At 38.5% G+C, this 21,630-nt stretch overlaps 1 protein-coding gene across 1 annotated transcript; it reads left to right on the forward strand.

Moving 5' to 3' along the window:
* Nucleotides 1-6,738: 6,738 nt before the first annotated feature.
* LOC106669055 lies at nucleotides 6,739-7,519 on the forward strand. The gene is made up of 2 exons (XM_014398308.2): nucleotides 6,739-6,955; nucleotides 7,016-7,519. The coding sequence occupies exons 1-2, from the start codon at nucleotides 6,767-6,769 to the stop codon at nucleotides 7,181-7,183; spliced, it is 357 nt and encodes a 118-aa protein (XP_014253794.2). The 5' UTR covers nucleotides 6,739-6,766; the 3' UTR covers nucleotides 7,184-7,519.
* The last annotated feature ends 14,111 nt before the right edge of the window (nucleotides 7,520-21,630 follow it).

A 21,630-nucleotide genomic window follows, 5' to 3' on the forward strand; every position in this document is an offset into this window, starting at 1 on the left:
GCCCAAACCGTTGCGGCCACCGAAGCCCCCCCCCCCAATTCCGAGTATTAATGATAATAAAACTATGACGACAGATTAAAGCGAATAATAAAGTCCCACACCGTTCGATACCAAATTCAATTTAACAAAAATGGAGAGATATCAACAAAATCCAAAAACAAAGACCATCCAATAATCATGGCTCCAAGAGGCGACATGAACAGGATGTTTGAATTTAATCAAAACTTCCAAGTAAATCTAGGTACCAAAAAAGAATGGGAACGAGAGGGAAACACCTCCTTTAAGAATGGCACCATCGTTTGGTACACAGATCGATCTAGAACACAAGAAGGTACGGGAGCAGGAGTATTCGACCCTGGAACCAAATACTCAGAACCCATGGGAAAATACATCTGTATCTCCCAAGCTGAGATTCACGCAATCGAGATGTACTCAACTCAACCTGAATAAAGGTTACAAAAACAAGTACATAGTATCATGTCAAGTAGCTAAGCAGCCAGCACTAAGCTCAAATATCATTAGTTCAAAGATGGTGTTGAACTGCAAAACCAAATTAAACATATTAAGCACGCAGAACCAAGTCAGCCCAGGACACATGGGAGTAGAAGGCAACGAGAAAGGGGCTGCTACACCGCTGATAGGAACCAAACCCTTATGTGGCATAGGAACCTACACTATCAATTAGTACCTCAGACAGAAGGACAATAAAGGAACAATGGAATTCACATATTGGACATAGGCAATCCAAGAATCTCTTAACCAATTTCGGAAGAAAAGAAATTACAGAATGTGGCAAAGGAAGCAAGAATAAACTGCGAATCCTAATAGGATTCTTAACAGAAAACTGCAAGCTAAATGGACACTTAAAGAAGGTTGGAATAATCCAAGACGACACATGCAGATTCTGTGACAAAGAGGCAGAGTAGACATAACACATCTACTAACAAAAAGTGCTTCAGTATGACCAGTAGTGACAAGTGTTGTGGGATGTACAATGTGACCATAGAAGAGCTTCAACCACTGAAACCGGGCATACTAATCAAGTTTCTTGATGAAATAGGATTCACCGATGTGCTTTAGGATGAAAACGGGGAAAAAATAGCTCTTAAAGGGTGCAGTATATTACACCCCGAATATTACATATACATCTAAACCGAATAATAAAGTCCCACACTGTTCGATATCAAATTCAATTTAACGATAGTAAAACCTCATTAATTATTTCAACCACGGTAAATTAATGTTACGGTGCATATTATATTGTTGGATTAATACAGTTGAATTCGGTTTGGTACTGAACTGGCATCAGTTTAAACTAAGTTCATGCCACGGGCTTGAGGTTAGAAAGTTGAACGCCGTGTAACGCAGTGATGATGATCACTAAACTGTTTAAAATCCTAGTACAACCAACAAATTGTATGTTAAAAATTAGGTTTGGGACCATATCGGCGTACAATATCCGGGACTATTTTGCCGTGTTAGATAGCTCTACTCCGCCATACCAAGCTCTTGGAACTTAGATCGTGGAGTGCCCGTTTTAGCCTCTTATTCACAGATAGATCTAAATCCAACCAAGGTGTATATTAAGAGGGTGAAGCCAATTTCATGGTCAACCGTACTGTAGCGTTTACAAGGCAAAATTATACGCGAATGGCACGCGGTTGATTCGTGACGATCGAGGCTCTGTCTACCAGATCTGCACCGACTCCATGAGCGCGATTACTGCTGTCCGAGAAAGGTTCTCTCTTTGTTTTTGTCGTAGGGATACCTCAAGCTGGAACGTCTCTGCGAAACGATGGTAGTTGTGGGACACAAGTGGACGAGGTGACCCAACCACCGCACATAACCAACCCACATAAATTGTATAAACAGCGCTGTCGATAGGCTCTTTTTCGGAGTACCTGACTCGTAGAAGAAGGGTTATCCTCGCCCGATTAAGAATAGACCATGTGAGGTTGAATCAGGCTTAATTTTGGGCCAAAGTCAAAAGATTTCCTACCAAAACGGTGAAATTCTATTATAACTTTAAATTACTTTGAACTTACATTGAAGGGGGACCGCGGTAGCCGAGTGGTTAGCATGAGAGACTCTCACGCCGCGGTCGTGGGTTCGATTCCCACCGTTGCCCCTGGCCCTTTTTTCCCAATAACCCCCCAAATTTGAACACACATATACGAATTTGTCACATGGCTAATATGCATAGTTCATAACGCCAAAAAAAAAAAAAAAAAAAAAAAAAAAAAAAAAAAACTTACATTGAAAAAAGACTAACGCAGAATCTTTACAACTGAAGAGGCAGGAAACTAACCGATCTTACAAATTACCCCTTAAACTACGTACCATAGATGTAACTTAATCATTACTAACAAACTCACCATTTACTCTATTTCAAATCACCTATGCGGAGTATTTACTTATTGTCGCTTATTTATTTAACCTATCGGATTTCGTCTTGTGAAACACAGTCTAATTCTTAAACAAGGGCGCTTTGAAGCACTTCAACATTCGTTGGAGGAGGTGAAAAATTTATAGTCCTTCTCTTTATCATATCCCATAAGTTTCTATGGGATTTATGTTGTGAGAAAGTGCAGTAATTCCTATACCCCCCAAGTAATGGGAGACAAGGTCGAGCATTAACTCGAAGTTGTCCACAATAAATGAAGCGAATGAGATCACCGCTCCAGAAGAATTTCCTCAATATACCTTAATGCAGTCGAACATCCTCTATGAAATCGGTTCGATACGGGCATGAACGTTGATTATACCTGTCGTTTTTAAAAAGGATGGATATGGGAGAGAGAGAGAGAGAGAGAGAGAAGAGTGAGAGAGAGAAAAAGAGTGATTAATTAATAGAAGCCATCTGATGCTGCAAAAATATTTTATGAAATGCAAGCCGCTGTTTCTTGATGTTGTAGGGCAAAAGAAGAAAACCCGAATGGCCCCAATATTGGCATATGTAAAAAGGCATATGTGACTTATAGAGAAAGAGTGTAAGAAATAAATATATTGATTGATGGAGATAGAGAGAAAAAAGAGTGAGAAATAAATGTATTGATTGATGGAGGTACAAAGAGAAAAAAAGCGTTGGAGATAAATATATTGTTTGATTGAAAAGGGGGAAAGACAGATAGATGGGAAAGAAAACGAGATAAAGAGGAAGAGAGAGAGAAAAAAGAAATCTGATGCCCACATAGAAAATTCTAACAACCTTTTATGTGGATGCCAGATTGGCATTATATAAGTTATACCGCATATATACAGGGTGACTGGCTTTAAGTGTCGAAAATTTCAGGAGGTGTTTCTACTCACCATATGCAATAAAAACTTCCTATAAACCCCTGTTTAAATATCAACGGTAAAGAAGTAATTTCAGGTTTTGGGTGTTTTTTAATTTTTCAACTTAGGTCCACTAAATTGTTTATAAACGTCAGAATTCCCGACTGTAGAAAAATCTGGTTTGTGTCAACTGAAATAACGTTAAATTTCCCGTAAGCAAACCTATTTACATTCTAGAATTGATGAAAAACGTCTGCAGGAAAAATTCAGAAAAACAAAAATGCTGAAAATGGGATTTTTTTTAATGTATTGGTAACTGTTAATAAATACAAACTCCTGGAGCTTTCCAAATTACCTCAAAATTTCTTCGTTCAATAATTTTCCAGCGGTATACCCAACATTTTGGATTGCACTTCTGTAAAGCCCAAAAATTTTGCATTTTCTTCAAAACAACTGTTGTCGATGAAGGGGGGCACGTTCAATTTTTCCAAGAAATCGTTTGGTTCATAAGTTTATTTTCAGTTCTTTAATGTTCAATTCAATCAGTTTACTTTATGTTATCAGCTTGGTGATTTAAATTATGTCCTTGTTTCCTAATGCGCATTTTGCTGAGATGCACTTCATTTTCAGTTACTGCAACAATAAACACTGTAATGCTACTGCTACAAGGGGAGAATACCAAGCTAGTTTTCCACATTGAGACGTTCCAACAGATCGCACCTTTTAACGACTTCATCAGAGGCTGAGGGAATGGTATGGTATGGTATGATAGAAAAAGATACTAGGAAGCGGGGTTTGCGCTCCCCAGGCACTGCAGCCTTCTGGCTTATTGTACCTTCCTAGTTCCTTAGTTCAGTCAATAGACTCAATCCTTCTTCTTAGAAATATCAGGTCATTGTCTGTCGCTGCTGCAATTTGATTCCCTAAGTTTTTTCCCGTACGTTAGGTTAAACCTCCATTGAGCTGTTGCTTCGCATTCGAAGATGATATGAGTGGCTGTTTACTCCTCCTCTTACATAATCTGCAAATAGGATCATCGCTGTATATACCCATGTTGTGTAGATTTTTTCTCAGATGCCAGTGACCGGTTAGTAGTCCTACCACTCCTCTCAGTTTGGCCCTCTCCAATTGCAGCAGTGCTTTTGCCAGTCTTAGTGAGGGTTATTTCATCATAAGTTTACTATGTCTAGCTAGAGTTTATCCACTTCTCCTTTTGCTTTGTTTGGATCCATTCTGTGATGGAGGATTCTATATTTGTTTTTGTTATCCCAAGTATAGATTCAGGGCCTATGTATGGTCTTGCAAATCCTCCTCTGGCCAGACAGTCTGCTTTGTCGTTACCTAAAATTCCCATGTGCCCTGGCACCCAAGATATCATCAGGTTGTTGTGTTTCCCCAGATTTTGGAGATTTTGGAAGCATTCACTGACTAATTTTGATGTGATTCTTTTACATGCTAATGCTTTAATAGCTGCTTGGCTAATATATCTTATGATAACTTTTTTTGCCAATGTAACCTCTTTAAGATTTTCCAGGGCACAAGCATTGATGACATATATTTTTGCTTGAAAGACCGAAGTGTACCACTACTATTTCGTTTGTTTTGGAGCCTTCTGTATACCATAGCATTGTATCTGATGCTTTCCTGTGTTCTTCCTCTCCTTTGGGACACCGCAATCCTCGACTCACAACGCCTTGCAGCAGAAGCAACCCAAGACCACCAAACTGGTATAAAGCTAAATGAAAAACGAGCTGGTACATGACATTCACACTTAGAAGTACCTGCACACCCATGGTATGGTATGGTAAAAAAGAATACTAGGAAGCAGGGTTTGCGCTCCCCAGGCACTGCAGCCTTCTGGCTTATTGTACCTTCCTAGTTCCTTAGTTCAGTGCAATTGACTCAATTCTTATCCTTAGAAGTAGCAGGTCATTGATTGTCGCTGCTGCAATTTGATTCCTTAAGTTTTTTTCCGTACGTTAGGTTAAATCTCCATTGAGCTGTTGCTTCGCATTCGAAGATGATATGAGTGGCTGTTTACTCCTCCTTTTACATAATCTGCAAATGGGATCATCGCTGTATATACCCATGTTGTGTAGATGTTTTCTCAGATGCCAGTGACCAGTTACTAGTCCTACCACTCCTCTGTATTTGGCCCACTCCAATTGCGGCCGTGCCTTTGCCAGTGTCGGTGACGGTTGTTTCATCACAAGTTTACTACGTCTAGCACCGCTAGAGTTTATCCACTCCTTGGCTCCTTTTGTTTTATTTGGATCTATTCTGCGATGGAGGATTCTATATTTGTTCTTGTTATCCCAAAAATAGGTTCGGGGCCTATGTATGGTCTTGCAGATCCTCCTCTCACCAGACTGTCTGTTTTCTCGTAACCCAAAATTCCACTGAGCCCTGGCACCCAAGATATCATCAGATTGTTGTGTTTCCCCAGGTTTTGGAGATTTTGGATGCATTCACTGACTGGTTCTTTCACTCTTTTACGAAGGTGCAAAGTTTGGAACGAAATGACCATCAGCAGTGAGTTGATTTTTGCAACATCTACTTCAATCACCCTCGTAAAATTGTAAGGGTACAATTCTTTCCGACGTTAGGTATGCCACTCTCTCCATTGTGAAAGACCAAAGATAACGCACGTGTACTGGTTTCGGATTATGATTACCGGAATGCAAAATTACATCAATTCACTGGTTGTCTTGTTGTCTGGTTGTTCTTTCTTCGAGTGAAAGAACCAGTTTCCCTCAGCCTCTGATGAAGTCGTTGGAAGGTGCGATCTGCTGGAACGAGTAGCATTACCGTTGCAGTAACCGTAAGTGAAATGCATATCATCAAGATGTGCATTAGGAAACAAGGACATAGTTTAAATCACCAATCTGAGCACATTGTCAGCTGATTGAATTGAACATTAGAACTAAAACGAAACTGAAGAGCCAGACGGATTTCCTGGAAACATTAAACGTGCCTCCCTTCATCGACACCAGTTTTTCAACAAAATGCAAAATTTTTGGGCCTTACGCAGTCAAAAAAGTTGGGTCTTACCATGACGCACAGTAAAGGGAAATTTTCGTATTTTTATTGTTTTTATTAGTTTTAATGCTTCGCACAAGTTTATTAATGAATCGGGCAGGACCTCGATGCTCTTCGTGCATTTGTGCCGGAAGGATATGGATGTTTTTTCCATTAAAATATAGCGAGTCATTACAGTGCCATGTGCCTGAAAGTTACGAGGTGGTTATTAGCAATCGGTACGTTTTCGAATTTGACATTTTTGATATAGAAAAATATTGGTATGAAGCTCAGTAATTTATTTTGACAAAAAAAATTAGTGTTTTATTTTTTTAATCTACAAGGTTTACTAGCTCTCTAAGGTCAAAATTTGCATTGATTTCTCCCCCTTGACGATAACATTCCGTCAAAAGTATATATTCTCCCGATGTAGACAAGGCAGGCATAACGTGGCTAAACGTGATTCCGAACAATGCAAAAAATACTGATTCTTATCGTGGCGGCGGTTGTCGTCGAGGGACAGATGCAAGGGATGGGGATGGGGATGGGGGCCGGGAACTTCAACCTGAGCACGCCCCAAGGTATACAGAGCTTCCTCGCCATGGAGAACATCAACCCGTCACAGCTCGTCGTCACCAACTGCGTCGCAAACGGCAATCCCGTAATTTGTTTAAATTGAATTTGTCTTAACGGTGAATTTTGAACTATTTGTCTGTTCTAGTGCACCCCGACTGGGAAGCAGTGTTGCTTGAATCCCGTCATGATCTGCCAGCCGGTTGGATCTGGAGGTAACGCCTGCATGGTCAGCCCAGCCCATAGGAATCACATTCCGATGATACAGCAGATCCTGCAGACCTTAGGAGTGACAACACAAAATCCTATACAATAGTTTCACAGATGGAGGTCAAAATCAATACGTTTTCATCTTTATATTTTACCAGAAAATGTGTATGCTCGGTTATACAAAAGGCGCGTCAGTTTCATGTAAGTTTTGAAGAAAACAAACTTCTTTTAAACCATTATATCACAATACGAAATTTAGAGCTTCAATTTTAAAAAATATTAGTCTGTTGATTCCAGATTGTTATGTTGATGGTTGTTCGTTTTCGAATAATTTCTGTTAATGGCATTTTAATAATATATCAAAAAATACAGTTCTACATGGTAAATTTTCTTTGATTCTTATACGAATATAAAATTGTGATTGTTATTGTTATATTTAATAAAAGAAATTGGTCGAAAAAATGATCAATTGCAAAATGAATTTCAAAGTTTTTAACAATTTTAACCTGATTTTCGTAAATTACCGGCGTGAGAAATATATCAGATGACATCGGGAGGGGACGTGGAAAGAGGTAAGTGACGCCCCAGGAATAATTGAGTCGGAGAAAAGGGGTTCAGGAGCAATTCTGCGGAAGGCAATAATGGAAGGTAGTAGTACCTGCGCCAGGTGTGGGCATCTTAATTATTTACAAGTTTAATCCTCGCTTATGGTGCCCCTAGCCCTTGGTCGCTCATCAACATTGCAAACCTTCCCCGGAACGTCAGTCTCGGCTGAAGCAAAAACAATGGTCCAATCAGAAAGTAAATTGCCCGAGCACTGCCTGGCATTTTATTTTTCTACTAAACATTACTTCATGTATGTGAGCACAAGTAAAAGAACGATATTCTAGTCTATTAAAAAATATATAAATAAATATTAAATAAAATTATTATTCGGAAATCGTGAGATGCGGTCTGGTGTGATGTAGGTTTCAGAAAAACATTTTCTTTATCGTGCCAACGTTTCGGTCTTTATTGAGATCATCTTCAGGGCTCAAGGTGTTTGTTTTCTGGGTAATTTTGCCATTCTTGCGTGTTGTGCTAGTGACTCTCAACATGACACAATTACGCAAAAAACAAACACTTTGAGTGAGTAGAAATACTTTGATTGAATATTAAAAAATATTCATTAAATTCACTAATTTCGTGGTCCGCTTGACCAATTATTAATTTACAATTAATTAAGGTTTTTAGTTGAGATGAAAAAAAGTTAATGGCACGAGAGGGATTCGAACCCACGACCTTCGGCTAGATACGCCGCTGCTCTACCACCTGAGCTATCGTGACCTCGATCCACTCGGACATCAACTCCCCATCTCAATCCCACCTTATGAGTTTTCCCTCCTTTTGTCATTTTTCAAATGTCGTGTAATCGATTTGGATTCTCGACGACAATTGAAATGGCGACGGAGAGCTTTAGTGAAGTGTACTTCATTTTTTAATTCATTAAATTCACTAATTTCGTGGTCCGCTTGACCAATTAATAATTTACAATTAATTAAAGTTTTTAGTTGAGATGAAAAAAAGTTAATGGCACGAGAGGGATTCGAACCCACGACCTTCGGCTAGATACGCCGCTGCTCTACCACCCTTCCAATCCGAATCCAAATCGATTACACGACATTAGAAAAATGACAAAAGGAGGGAAAACTCATAAGGTGGGGTTGAGATGGGGCGTTGATGTCCGAGTGGATCGAGGTCACGATAGCTCAGGTGGTCGAGCAGTGGCGTATCTAGCCTAAGTCGTAGGTTCGAATCCCTCTCGTGCCATTAACTTTTTTTCATCTCAACTAAAAACCTTAATTAATTGTAAATTAAAAAATATTTTTTTGCATTGTACAAATTCACATTTTTCACATCCTACATGTATTTGTTCAATTTAAACAATGCTTGTAAATCCCAGGCTCTGAAGATGATCTCAATAAAGATCGAAACGTTGGCACGATAAAGAAAATGTTTTTCTGAAACATGAATCACACCAGACCGCATCTCACGATTTTCCGAATAATCATCGACTAACGGTCACTAATGACCACACATTACAAAATAAACTCTGCTTGAAATATAGAAAGGAGGACATTTAAAAAACAAGTCACTCTTATTTTGAAAGAAGGTCAAAGAAACTTTTGCGCCCGCCTTAACTTTTAAAATCTCGACTTTACCTTTGCAAACTCGCCCAAGAACCAACCTTGTTCTTTTTAACGTTACAGTTGCTCTCAACGGTTTACTAAAAATATCTCTCACCCTGGACCCTTTACGGTTTATAGGTGAAATACCTAAAATCTTTGATAAAAAAATAATCTGTAACTCGTACCTGCACCAGCTACCCAAACATTAGGCAGCATCAAAATCTAGCAATCTATTTATCACAGAAACAATGAGAACAATCCCTACATATGCAATAGAAATGCTGCTAAACCTACCTCCTTAAAAAAACCCTCACGAAGGCTTGAAAATTCATTGCTTCAGTTAGAAAGGGTTAAACTTAACCCTACACTGCATGAATTTTTAGAATTTTGAGAAATTATTTTTTCTGTAATATCTAGTCAACCAGAAAAAGTGGAAAATAATTTTTTAAAAATTATAACTTCCTCTAAGCCCTAATACTAAAAGATCTAGGCTATGTTGCCAAAATGGCAACACTATGCAACTGGGGTACAAACACTTTGGTATTAGAAAATAAAGAGGAAATGGTACGATGAATATAAAACACAAAATTATTAGCAATACAAAAAAAATTAATTGCAGCATTGTGTTCAAACATAATAATAATTATTATTCTGATTCCTAATTCATAATATATGATTCATGACAAAAAATGGAAGAACTTTTCCGTAGTCCTTAATTCGTTTACAAGTAGACGCATTCACTACCATCCTTTTTGTACAAAACGAAGCAAAAAAAGGCGTATGTGGACGCTACGGTTTAGGTCATCACTGTTAGGTAAATGTCCTCGGTTCGAATCCATCGAACCTGTATACTTAATTTTTTTTTCAAAAACACCGTCACCGGTCTGATATGACCTCGTCTGTAGCACTCTCATCATAAATAATAAAAAAATATAAAAACACAGATACAACAGTAGGACTCGTTAACAGAACTTAATATGAATTGAAAAAGAGAAACATGATTCAACAAATCTATGTTCAGAATGAGTATTCAACATCCTCATCCATGGTGTGGCCAATTGGATACCTGTATTTTTTTGGGTAATTGTAGCATTCTTGTCACTTCTAAAGCGCGGACCTTAACATAAACTGAAAAAGTACAACAAAATTGTACTGAAACGAAACCAAAAAGTCGGTTTTTCATAGGAAGAAATGGCGGCCGAAGCATCAGGTTTGAGGATATGATGATGATCCAAATTGTAGATTTGGAGGTGAGGAGGTGAGGAAGAAGAAATGTGAAGCACGTGCTCAACATTTAAATAACCTTGGATACAAATTCACCAGTTTTCGTGGTCCGCTTGACCAATTAATATCTTTCAATTAATTAAAGTTTTTAGTTGAGATAAAAAAGTCAGTGTCACGAGCGGGGTTCGAACCCACGACCTTCAGCTAGAGACCCCTGCTCTACCACTTGAGCTATCGTGACTTCGATCCACTCGGACACTAACTTCCCATCTCAACTCCACCTTTTGAATATTCCCTCCTTTTTGCTCCCGCTCGTGACGTTGACTTTTTTTATCTCAACTAAAATCCTTAATTAATTGAAAAAGTTTCGATCTTTATTGAGATCATCTTCAAGGCTCAAAGTTTTTGTTTTATGTGTAGACGTGTCATTCTTGTATTTTTTGTTTTTGTTTTTTTAAGAGTTTCTTGAAGGAATTTGCCAAAAAGGGAAAATTCAAAAGGTGGGGCTGAGATGGGAAGTTAATGTTCTAGTGGTTCACGATAGCTCAAGTGGTAGAGTAGCGGCGTATCTGGCAGAAGATCGTGGGTTCGAATACCGCTCGTGACACTGACTTTTTTATCTCAACTAAAAACCTTAATTATTTGGATACAAAGAAAACCAGGTAAAAGGAATCTACAGACTGAACTTAGTGACCAGGAAAGCAGTATGAGCTAGAAGGCTCCACTTCCAAGTCTTCTTTAATCATCATCTGATTTATATCCATGGTTTTCTGCACTTTCCAGCATTTTTTACAGAAAAGTGATGTTGCAACCAAGAGCAAAATTTTTCAATTTTGCTCCTGTTCAACCATCTATATCACTTTTTGCCTATTACTATAAAATCGATCGATAATTATATATTCAATTAATATAGTAGTGTTTAAGTGGATATAGTGTGAGGGTAAAAATTCACTTTTCGACCCTCAGCGAACTTGGTTTCTGTTAAATGAAGCGATGAAATTCTCGCCTTCATTAGGCGATTTTCTGCTTTCCTAGGGTGGCTTCGAGGGTGGCTCTAAGCACACATGACTCACTCCTGTCATCCTCAGCTTTTCGCTCTATCTTTCTTTAGGCCCAGTTTTATCCAAGGGGCGTAATTCTTTATTCAATATGAAGAAAAGAAAAGTATAAGACTACAATGCTGCGATTCTTCCTTTGATCCTTCGATTCCTTCGAAATATTTCATCTTATAATACATTTATTTTTGGCAAAGAAACGAAAGAAAGAATAGCGCATGGGGTTTATTCATTTATTGATATATTCAAGTGAAAACCCTTTCTGCATATGGGTAATGGTGGATATTATAAAGAGACAAGGCTAACAATACATTATTTTGTACAATATTTTATTACTGCAGATTATTTTCTTCACATTCATGCAGATCTGCCCAAAATTTGTAAGATCCGTTGGGCATTTCGTCATTTTTAGTGTTGGCCACAATGATAACATCGACTGACTCCTTTCGCCCTTTATAAAATTATAATACGAATCCGGTAAAATAAAGTACTGACCCACTATTGAAGATGGCGTGAGACCGAAATGCGTCTCTCAAGTCAGAACATCGAGGAAAGTACGAAAATGATTTTTAACGAACAAATTACAAGTAAATCCGCAGACCAATGGAGAAATCTCACCATTTTATTACTTTATTGTTATGTTATTATGTTAAAAGTAATGATCTTTATAAAGTGGACGTAAATACTGGCTTTTACAGTTTTTATTTTTCATAGCAAGTTTAAACAGGATGTAATATACTACCAATATCTTGAAGTAAGAGATTTTGAAAGAATATAATAGAAAAACCCATCAGATGTCGTGGTCCGATTGACCAACTAACTTTTTTCAATTAAGTAATTTCTATGTAAGGTATTGGTTAAGATATAAAAGGCAGTGTCACAAGCGGGATTCGAACCCACGACCTTCCGCTAGATACGCAGCTGCCCTACCATTTGAGCTATCGTGATTTCGATCCACTCGGACACTAGCTTCCCATCTCAACCCACCATTCAAATTTTCCCTCCTTTTGCCATTTTTCAAATGTCGTGTAATCGGATTCGATTCTCGGCTACATTGGCAAAAAGGAGGGAAAATTCGAAAGGTAGGTTGAGATAGGGAGTTGGTGTCCGAGTGGATGGAAGTCACGATAGCTCAAGTGGTAGCCGAAGGCCGTGAGTTCGATTCCCGCTCGTGATACTGACTTTTTTATTTTAACAAGTGACCACTAAAACGTAATTTGATCGTAGATAATTTTTAGAAGGCAGTTCTTTATTAACAACACGTCACTTTTTGCCATTTTTCAAATGTCGTGTATTCTATTCGATTCTCGGCGAAACATGAAATGGCCACGAAGAGCTTTCGTTAAGATATACTTCATTTTACTTATTAAATCCATTAGATGTCGTGATCCGATAGACCAAATAACTTTTTTCAATTAATTAATCTTTATGAAAGGTGAGGTTGAGATGTGAAGTTGGTGTCCGAGTGGATCGAGGTCACGATAGCTCAAGTGGTTAGAGCAGCGGCGTATTTAGCCGAAGGTCGTGGGTTCAGATCCCGCTCGTGACACTGGCCTTTTTATCTCAACCAATACCTTTCATAAAGATTAATTAATTGAAAAAAGATAATAGGAAAAATTGCAAGTGGACACAATTGGATCTTTGATGAAACCAGCAGTTTTCAACTCCGGAACTCTGTATAAAGAAATTAAGCTAACTACCCAATATCGTTAACGCCGAGAAAAAGATTTGAAGATCAATTAAAACAGAGCGATCTTTTCTATATCCCAAGGATCTCACTTGGGTCTCACTTTCTTTTTAATCCATTATATTTCGTGGTCCGATCGACCAAATAACTTCTTTCACTTATTTAGTCTTTAAGTAAGGAATTAGTTGAAATAAAAAGGTTGGTGTTACGAGCGGGATTCGAACCCATGACCTTCGGCTCTACCACTTGAGCTATCGTGACTTCGATCCACTCGGACACCAATCCCCCATCTCATTCAATTTCGAAAGGATTGTTTTGTTCATTAACGATGTGTCCTCCTGTTTCAGATTTTTACTATTGGCAGATGACATAAAAGTTTTTCTGTTGTAAATAATGTTGAGGAAAATGTGCGTCTGCAGAAGGATTTAAATGGGTTTGCCTCTTGATATCTGAGAAATTAACTTTTCCTTAATCTTGACAAATGTAAGTTCATCTCTTTTTATAGGATGAAACATCTATTACTCGGATGTCAATTGATCGGAGTCTCTGAGACTCCTGACTTTCACTCTGCGTGTTCTTTTTCTCCTCATGTTAGTTTAGTTCTGGCTAAGAGTAATAGAAGCTTAGGGTTCCCAAAATGAATACATCATTTGTACTGAGCAGACTTGAGAATTGTAGCTTGGTTTGGTTTCCCAGGTTTCCCTCATTCTAAGATTAATTAACTTGAAGGTGTTCAGATAAAATTGATCAAAAATGGAATTTAGAAGTTAAGACTTCAATGGGGACAAAGACGAGTACGACTGGTTGAAACTCTGCAAAATTTCTTCAGGATCGATCTCTTTCGATGAGGACGTGTTTCTTGCGGAAGGTGATAAACGGCCATTACTGCTGTCCGCAACTCCTCAGTCGGATAAATTTCCATGCTCCTATTCACAGTCGTCGTCAGGAACCCAGGTTTTACACCTAGTTTCATAGGCCTAATTAGAGGAAATTTGGTTCAATGACTTCAAAAGGCCTTTAATGAAATCTGTGGCGTGCATAATTTAGATATATTTAGATCATAACATAATATATTAAAAAACTAAATATATAAATGAATGTCATAATGTGTGGTGATTAGTGACCGTTAGTAGATGATTATTTGGAAATAGTGAGATGCGGACTGGTGTGATGCAGGTTTCAGAAAAACATTTTCCTTATCGTGCCAACGTTTCGATCTTTATTGAGATCATCTTCAGTGCCTGGGATTTACAAACATTGTTTAAATTTTACAAATACATGTAGGAAAAAAGTGAATTTATACAATGCAAAAAAATATTTTTATATTCAATCAATATATTATTATTCTTACACTACATCTAACACGAATCTCCTTTTGATCATTAACTAATAACAAAGATTTCGATCTTCACAGCATTTTTCTGCAGGAGCCACGAAGCAGGGCACGGTAGAAAATTCAGACACAAACTTCCTTCAGGTATCCTGCGAAAAAAAATTGTCTTAACATTTCTGGAAAAATCAATTTTTCTTTCTTTTCTCTTTAACTTGCTATCAAAATTATTATTTAAGGTCGCGACAATTAATTCCTGCTGACATACTAACTAGATGGATGATTTCCTCCATTCTAATGATAATCAGCTAGGGGCAGGATCAATTTTTATGAATTTGTCACTATAGGAATAAAGATGCATCAGTTGATGAGTCAGGATGATGGAGAAGGAGGATAAGATTCAAGGGCGTAATCAATAATGCAGCCCGGCAATAAAGGGTCCTCGGGAGGTCGCGGTCAATGAGGCCTGACTTCCGCACAGCTATTATAGGGTACTGGGAAAGGGGGGAGGGGTTCTAGCAAATAGTGCCTTTCGATCTATAAGAGTCCCCGATCTCAGAAGAAAAAGGAAATCCATCCCGCTTCCGTTATCATGGGGATCGAGGGAAGGCCTGCACTTAACTGCTTAAAATGTCCAACAAGGATCTGGAAATAACACCGAGCTGGTGAAAAACAATACCCTGGGTGCATCTTTTATACGGCTTCGTCCTGTCAAACCCAATTTATGAAAATTTAGACAAATTACTCGGACACTAACTTCCCACCTCAATCCCACCTTTTGAATTTTCCCTCCTTTTTGCTCGCGGTCGTGATATTGACTTTTATATATCAACTAAAAACCTTAATTAATTGAAAAATATTAATTGGTCAAGCGGACCACGAAAAATAATGAATTTAACAAGTTAAATGACGTATACCTTCACTAAAGCTCTCCGTGGCCATTTATTTGTCGCTGAGAATCAAATAGATTACACGACATTTGAGGGAAAATTCAAAAGGTGCGGTTGAGATGGGAAGTTAGTGTCTCCGAGTGGATCGAAGTCACAATAGCTCTACTGGTAGAGCAGTGGCGTATCTGGCCGAAGGTCGTGGGTTCGAATCCCGCTCGTGACACTGACTTTTTTATCTCAACTAAAAACCTTAATTAATTGAAAAAGTTTCGAACTTCATTGAGATCATGTTCAGCATTTTCAGGGCTCAAAGTATCTGTTTTCTTTGTAGTTTTTTTTTTTTTTTTAAGTGTTTCTTGAAAGATTTGTTTGTCTGTTTAATGTGAAAATGGATAAAGTCTGATTTGATTGTGCTGTATATGTTTGTGTCGTTGATAATTTTCTTAATTTTTTCTTTGTACTCTTCGTTGCTGACAGCTACTGTTTGTTTTGTTTTATCAACAGAAAAAATTAGTACGTCAGGATTATTTTTAATGTGTGGTGATTAGTGACCGTTAATTGATAATTATTCAGAAATCGTGAGATGCGGTCCGGTCCAGACCGCATCTCACGATTTCTGAATAATTATTTTTAATTTTTTTTTTGGTGTATTGTTTGTGGTGAGATATGTTGTGTTAATTTGTAGTGAGGTGTTGTAAGTGATTTGTCATTGTGTTAATGCATCTCTATTTCTTCTTCTGTTTTTGTTGACTTTTGGATTGCATAGTCTACATCAGTAATTAATTTAGCTGTTGGGAAATCTGTTTTATGTAAGGAATGGAATCTTTGGAGCCAAGTGATAGGAAGGTTTGGATTTCTGTAGGAATGTTAGTTTTTGTTAGGTTTAATCAATTGTTTGTCTTATCAGGTTTTTGTTTGTTGATTAAGTTGTTAATTTTATGGTATGTTTTTACTTTGGTCAAAGTGGAAATTGTATGCATCTTTTTGATGTCTGTAGAATTTTTTTTAAATGCCTGTAGGTATTATGTTGGCGGCGCTGAGTTTTAATTGGTGTATTTTTTGTGTTAATGTCTAAATTTTTTTAATGCTGGTAGTGATTTCTTTGTTTAAAATGCTTCTTTAGAAATGTATTGTGGCCTTATGTATGTCGCTAATTCTGGCGTTTGGTTGTGTTAATGTGGCTTTTGTGAAGTTAAAGTTGTTTTTGATATGTAAAAGTGTTTAGTGTTTAGTGACCGTTAGTCGATGATTATTCGGAAATCGTGCGGTTTGGTGTGACGTAGGTTTTAGAAAAACATTTTCTTCATCGTGCCAACGTTTCGGTGTTTATTGAGATCATCTTCAGGGCCTGGGACTTATGGAAGATGATCTCAATAAAGGTCGAAACATGTGGTGTTTAGTGACCGTTAGTCAATGATTATTCGGAAATCGTGAGATGCGGCTTGGTGTGACGTAAATTTTAGAAAAACATTTTCTTCATCGTGCCAACGTTTCGGTCTTTATTGAGATCATCTTCAGGGCCTGGGATTTATGGAAGATGATCTCAATAAAGGTCGAAACATGTGTGTTTAGTGATCGTTAGTCAATGATTATTCGGAGATCGTGAGATGCGGTCTGGTGTGACGTAGGTTTTAGAAAAACATTTTCTTTATCGTGCCAACGTTTCGGTCTTTATTGAGATCATCTTCAGGGCTCAAAGTGTTTGTTTTTGCTGTGTACATGTGTCATTCTTGTGTATCGTGTTGAGAGCGTTTTGATAAATAAATATGCAGTTAATAATGAAACGAATGAAATCATGAAGAAAATGAAAAACAAAATAGTTGTTTAACGGTCTGACTTCTGAGTATGAAGGCTTGATTATTTTTACTCAAGAGTATCTTAGCTTGGGGATTTACTGTGTAATAAATTCCAAGCTTTATACCGTAGCATCCCCTCAATGAAATTTCTCCGACGATTTGAGGTAATTAAAAACAGGATCTCTCGTCTAGGGGGTTCCATTGGGCCTGGGCCAAGGGCGATACTGGTCCTTCGAGAAAATGATTTGGCCCCGAAGGGTGGGCAGAAGGCCAGTCTCTCCTAACAAACACACGTGGGCCTCAAAAGTCCAACGTCCGGATCTGGTCGTGACAGCTTTGAAATATTCAAACGGCCTTGAAACCCCTTGGAATCCAAAAATGCTCAGTTTTCTTATGTATCAATGCTATCAGTACCACTCGTAATATTACAAACCTACATTGTCGCTAATTGTACGGCTGGTATGGCAAAAGTTCAAAACTAAGTAAAGCCGTTATTTACTTCAGGTCCAGACAAACCAGATGCGAATCAATATAATTAATTTAATTGTTAGAGCTCTAGATCATTTTACTGAACGTGTAGTTTTAGGTGATTTTAATAACCGCTCAATAATAACTCGTACAAATATTTTATTTACTCGAGTATTCACAAAACAGCCGTTTTTCCTTATCACACTCAACTTAGGAAGTAAACCTCGTGCTTCTTGACGTAGGGTTGTCCTTTGCGGCCAGGTCAGCTAACGACCGGGTTTAGCGTCCTGATCTTGTGCTTCTTGATAGTAATGGCGGTCCATTCAACTGGTTTCTATCGATGAAGCTGGGCTAATTTGTGGATTCTGAAGGTTGGTACGGTCTGTGTAAGGAGGCTCGCAGGGAAAGAGGAAAACTGCTGTGGAATTCTTTATGTATGAAGGTTTTTGCCAGATATTTGTACTCTTGTTGCCTAGGTTTAAGATTGTTAAACTTAAACGTAGTTGACTGACTAGGCTAAGAAGATCTGTATTCTGCTTAGAATATGGCTGTTTAAAAAGATCACCAGTAATCCTTAATGGAGTATACTAATTCTTCGATGGACGCTTGTGCATCATCGTTAAATGAAACTCGTATACCAACAAAACCATGAAAGCTGCTTTAACGTTCGGTGTAGACTACAGTATCAATGGATTTACTGTTTAGACCCACAAAGTTTAGCCACTGAGGTGAATAACCGAAGGAAATTGTGCTACCAGGTTTGTGACTATTTCAATCCTTAGAGGGAGAAAGTGCTGATTGGTTGACAGGTGGTGCAAAAGGGAGGAGCTATTATCTATTAAACCCACAAAACCATAGATTCCATTCACAAGGAAGAGTACAATAAGAAGCATAAAACTCCAAGTTTAAACGGGACCCCGATCCCATTTTCCAAGAAGGCCAAATATCTAGGAATCACACTAGACCAGTGGCTCACATGAAATACACATTTAACTAAAACCACCCAGAGAGCCAAAATTGCCTGGGAGAAATGCAGAATGCTCTGCGCCAAAAACTGGGGATGAAACCCAAAATGACCCTATGACTACACACCTGCATCAAAGACCAATGTTGACATATGGGTTGGTGGTGTGGTGGACAAAACTCGTCAGGCCAAAGCAATCATGCTATTAAGTGGTATCCAAAGTCAAGCCTGTCTGTATTACTGAAGCCTAGAGCACAACCAACTGCACTTCATATTTTAATGCAAGGAGAAGCATACAGGCTCATAAATGGACAAACATCTGCGAGGATAGGCCGTGTAAATAAACAATGGAAACTGCGGGAGGAGATACAGGCAGATGCCATATTAGACATATCAATCGATGCCACTACTCCAAAATACAACTTAAAAAAAAAATACAAAGTATTTATACCAGAACAGGAAAAATGAGCCAAAAGAACACCACTAAAGGCAAACTCCTACTGGTACACTGACGGCTCTAAAACCGACAAGGGCACGGGAGCAGAATCTTCGGGATGAACCCAACGACCGAACCGACGATAAAAACCTAGGTTAAATATACAACAATTTTCCAGTCTGAAATCATAGCAATTGAACACTGTTCCAGGGAAATAAAAAGCTATGAATACATTCCCAGAAGATAGACATCTTCTCTGACAGTCAGGCATCACTAAAGGCCCTCATGCGAGATGAAGGTGTAACAGACATCGGCAACAACGACAGCAGACTCGTCAACCCGACGAAATCTCACCAATCACTAATATTCAACGACCTGAGACTCGTCAGCCGATGAGGTGCAACAGTACCCGCAGCATTAACCTGATTCTCGCCGTCTAAGCCGACTTGGCCATTAACGCTAACTGCTGCCCCTCGGCTAATTGCTGCAAGTGTTTGGAACTGCATGGAAGCCTTGACTAATGACCTGTCACCTGACCTTGGCATGGTCCCTGGGCACTCCGGGCATAGAGGCAACAAAACGGTTGGCATGTTGGCCAAAGGGGAAATCAACATGGACTCTGGGTCCTGAACCATACAGTAGCTTAGCATTCTTCCACAAAAGAAAAGAAAAATGGATCCTTAATGAGACCAAAACCTGATGGAATGATACCACAGGCAAGAGGCATGCAGAGATTCATAGAAAGGCCATCAGCAAAACTTACAAAGGAAGGCAACTGCAATCGAACCAGGATTACGTCAGCTAAAGAGGCTGATTAACAACCTGAAGCTGGCCAGTGAGTTATAAAAATCAGGAGAACACAATAGATCTATTCAGGTCGCGGTGCAGAAGCCTTTTTATCCCTATGGCCTATATCTTTGGGGAAATGACCCCCCCATTCTGTTTCCATCTTCAAAATCCAAAAGATGGCCTTAAGGTTACTAGGAGGTATTTCTCCTAGGGATTCTTGTAGAACTTGGTTTCCCAAACTCAACATCTTGCCCCTCCCTTGTCTATACATGTTAAGCTTACTAAAATTTATTAAATCTAACAAAGCAAGCATCCCAGCTCGATCCACTTGGTCTGATTTCAGTATTCGTGGTGCGAACAATTTTATTGTACCGGGATGAAGACTAAAAATAACAATTAATTAAGGTTTTTAGTTGAGATAAAAAAGTCAATGGCCCGAGCGGGATTCGAACTACATTCAATTTATCTCAACTATTGGGTTGTCCGGAAAATAATGCAGGATTTTGGTATTAAACAAAAAAAAAAGAAACTAGTTACTTTAAAGCAATGTTCTTTAATCAAAATAATTTCCCATACTCTCAATACATTTCTCCCAACGTGTTGGTAACTTATTAATTCCGTCTGAGTAGAATTCAGAATTTTTAGAATTGATAAAGTCAATAAATGCATTTTCCAGTTCCGTTTGATTTTTGAATATTATGTGTTGTAAGTAGTGGTCCAGGTGTCTAAAAAAATGGTAGTCAGTAGGCGAGAGGTCCGGAGAGTAGGGTGGGTGAGGCAAAGTTTCATAGCCAAGCTCCAATAATTTTTGTGACGTTACACGTGACACATGTGGTCGAGCGTTGTCATGCAACAAAATGGGCCCTTTCCGATTGACCAAAGAGGGCTTCATTACTGCCAATTTCTGATGCATGGTATTAATTTGGTTACAGTATGATTCAGCATTGATGGTTTCGCCAGGATTTAAGAAGCTGTAGTGTATTAAACCAAATGAAGCCCACCATACCGTAACCATTACCTTTTTTTGATGAGTTGGGGGCTTTGGAAAATGTATTGGAGCTTCTCCTTTGTCGAGCCACTGTCCAGAACGTCTAGTGTTATCGTAGAGAATCCACTTTTCGTCACATGTAACAATTCTGGCCAGAAATGGGTCATTTTTGTTTCGACAAAGAAGTGATGCACAAACATCAAAGCGCTGATTTTTTTGGCGATCGTTTAATGAGTGTGGAACCCAATTTTCGAGTTTTTTCACTTTTCCAATCGCCTTGAGGTGGTCAGCGACGGTCGTTTTACTGACTTTGAGTTGCTCTGCAAGTTCTCGAACAGTTGTTTTGGGGTTTTCTTCCACCACTGATCGCAGAACATCATCATTAAGAGAGGAAGGCCTTCCACGACCTTCTTCATCTTCAAGGCTGAAATCTCCCTCCCGAAATTTTTTAAACCACCTTTGCACAGTGCACTCATTAACACAACCCTCGCCCCAGACTTGGTTAATGTTTCTAGCCGTTTGGGCTCCGCTTCGGCCGAGTTTAAACTCGTAAAAGAAAATCGTACGAAATTCTCGCTTTGACATTATAAGGATGACTGAATTATTTCCAAGTAGCGGAATGCTACAGAGGTAAACAAACAATATCATTTGGAAGAGGATTTCATACAAATGAGTAATCCTGTAAACGTAAACAGAATATTTTATATAGATTTTTTTTTTAATGAAAACTTAAAATCCTGCATTATTTTCCGGACAAC

Source organism: Cimex lectularius, unplaced genomic scaffold, assembly GCF_000648675.2.
Source record: "Cimex lectularius strain Harlan isolate CLEC.00 unplaced genomic scaffold, Clec_2.1 scaffold183, whole genome shotgun sequence".
Taxonomy (NCBI): domain Eukaryota; kingdom Metazoa; phylum Arthropoda; class Insecta; order Hemiptera; family Cimicidae; genus Cimex; species Cimex lectularius.

Bases quoted from the DNA above. Each gene is read 5' to 3' on its own strand.
- LOC106669055 (XM_014398308.2), top strand. From the start codon at position 6,767: ATGCAAAAAATACTGATTCTTATCGTGGCGGCGGTTGTCGTCGAGGGA. The intron at 6,956-7,015 runs GTAATTTGTTTA...TGTCTGTTCTAG, and splicing joins GCGTCGCAAACGGCAATCCC to TGCACCCCGACTGGGAAGCA.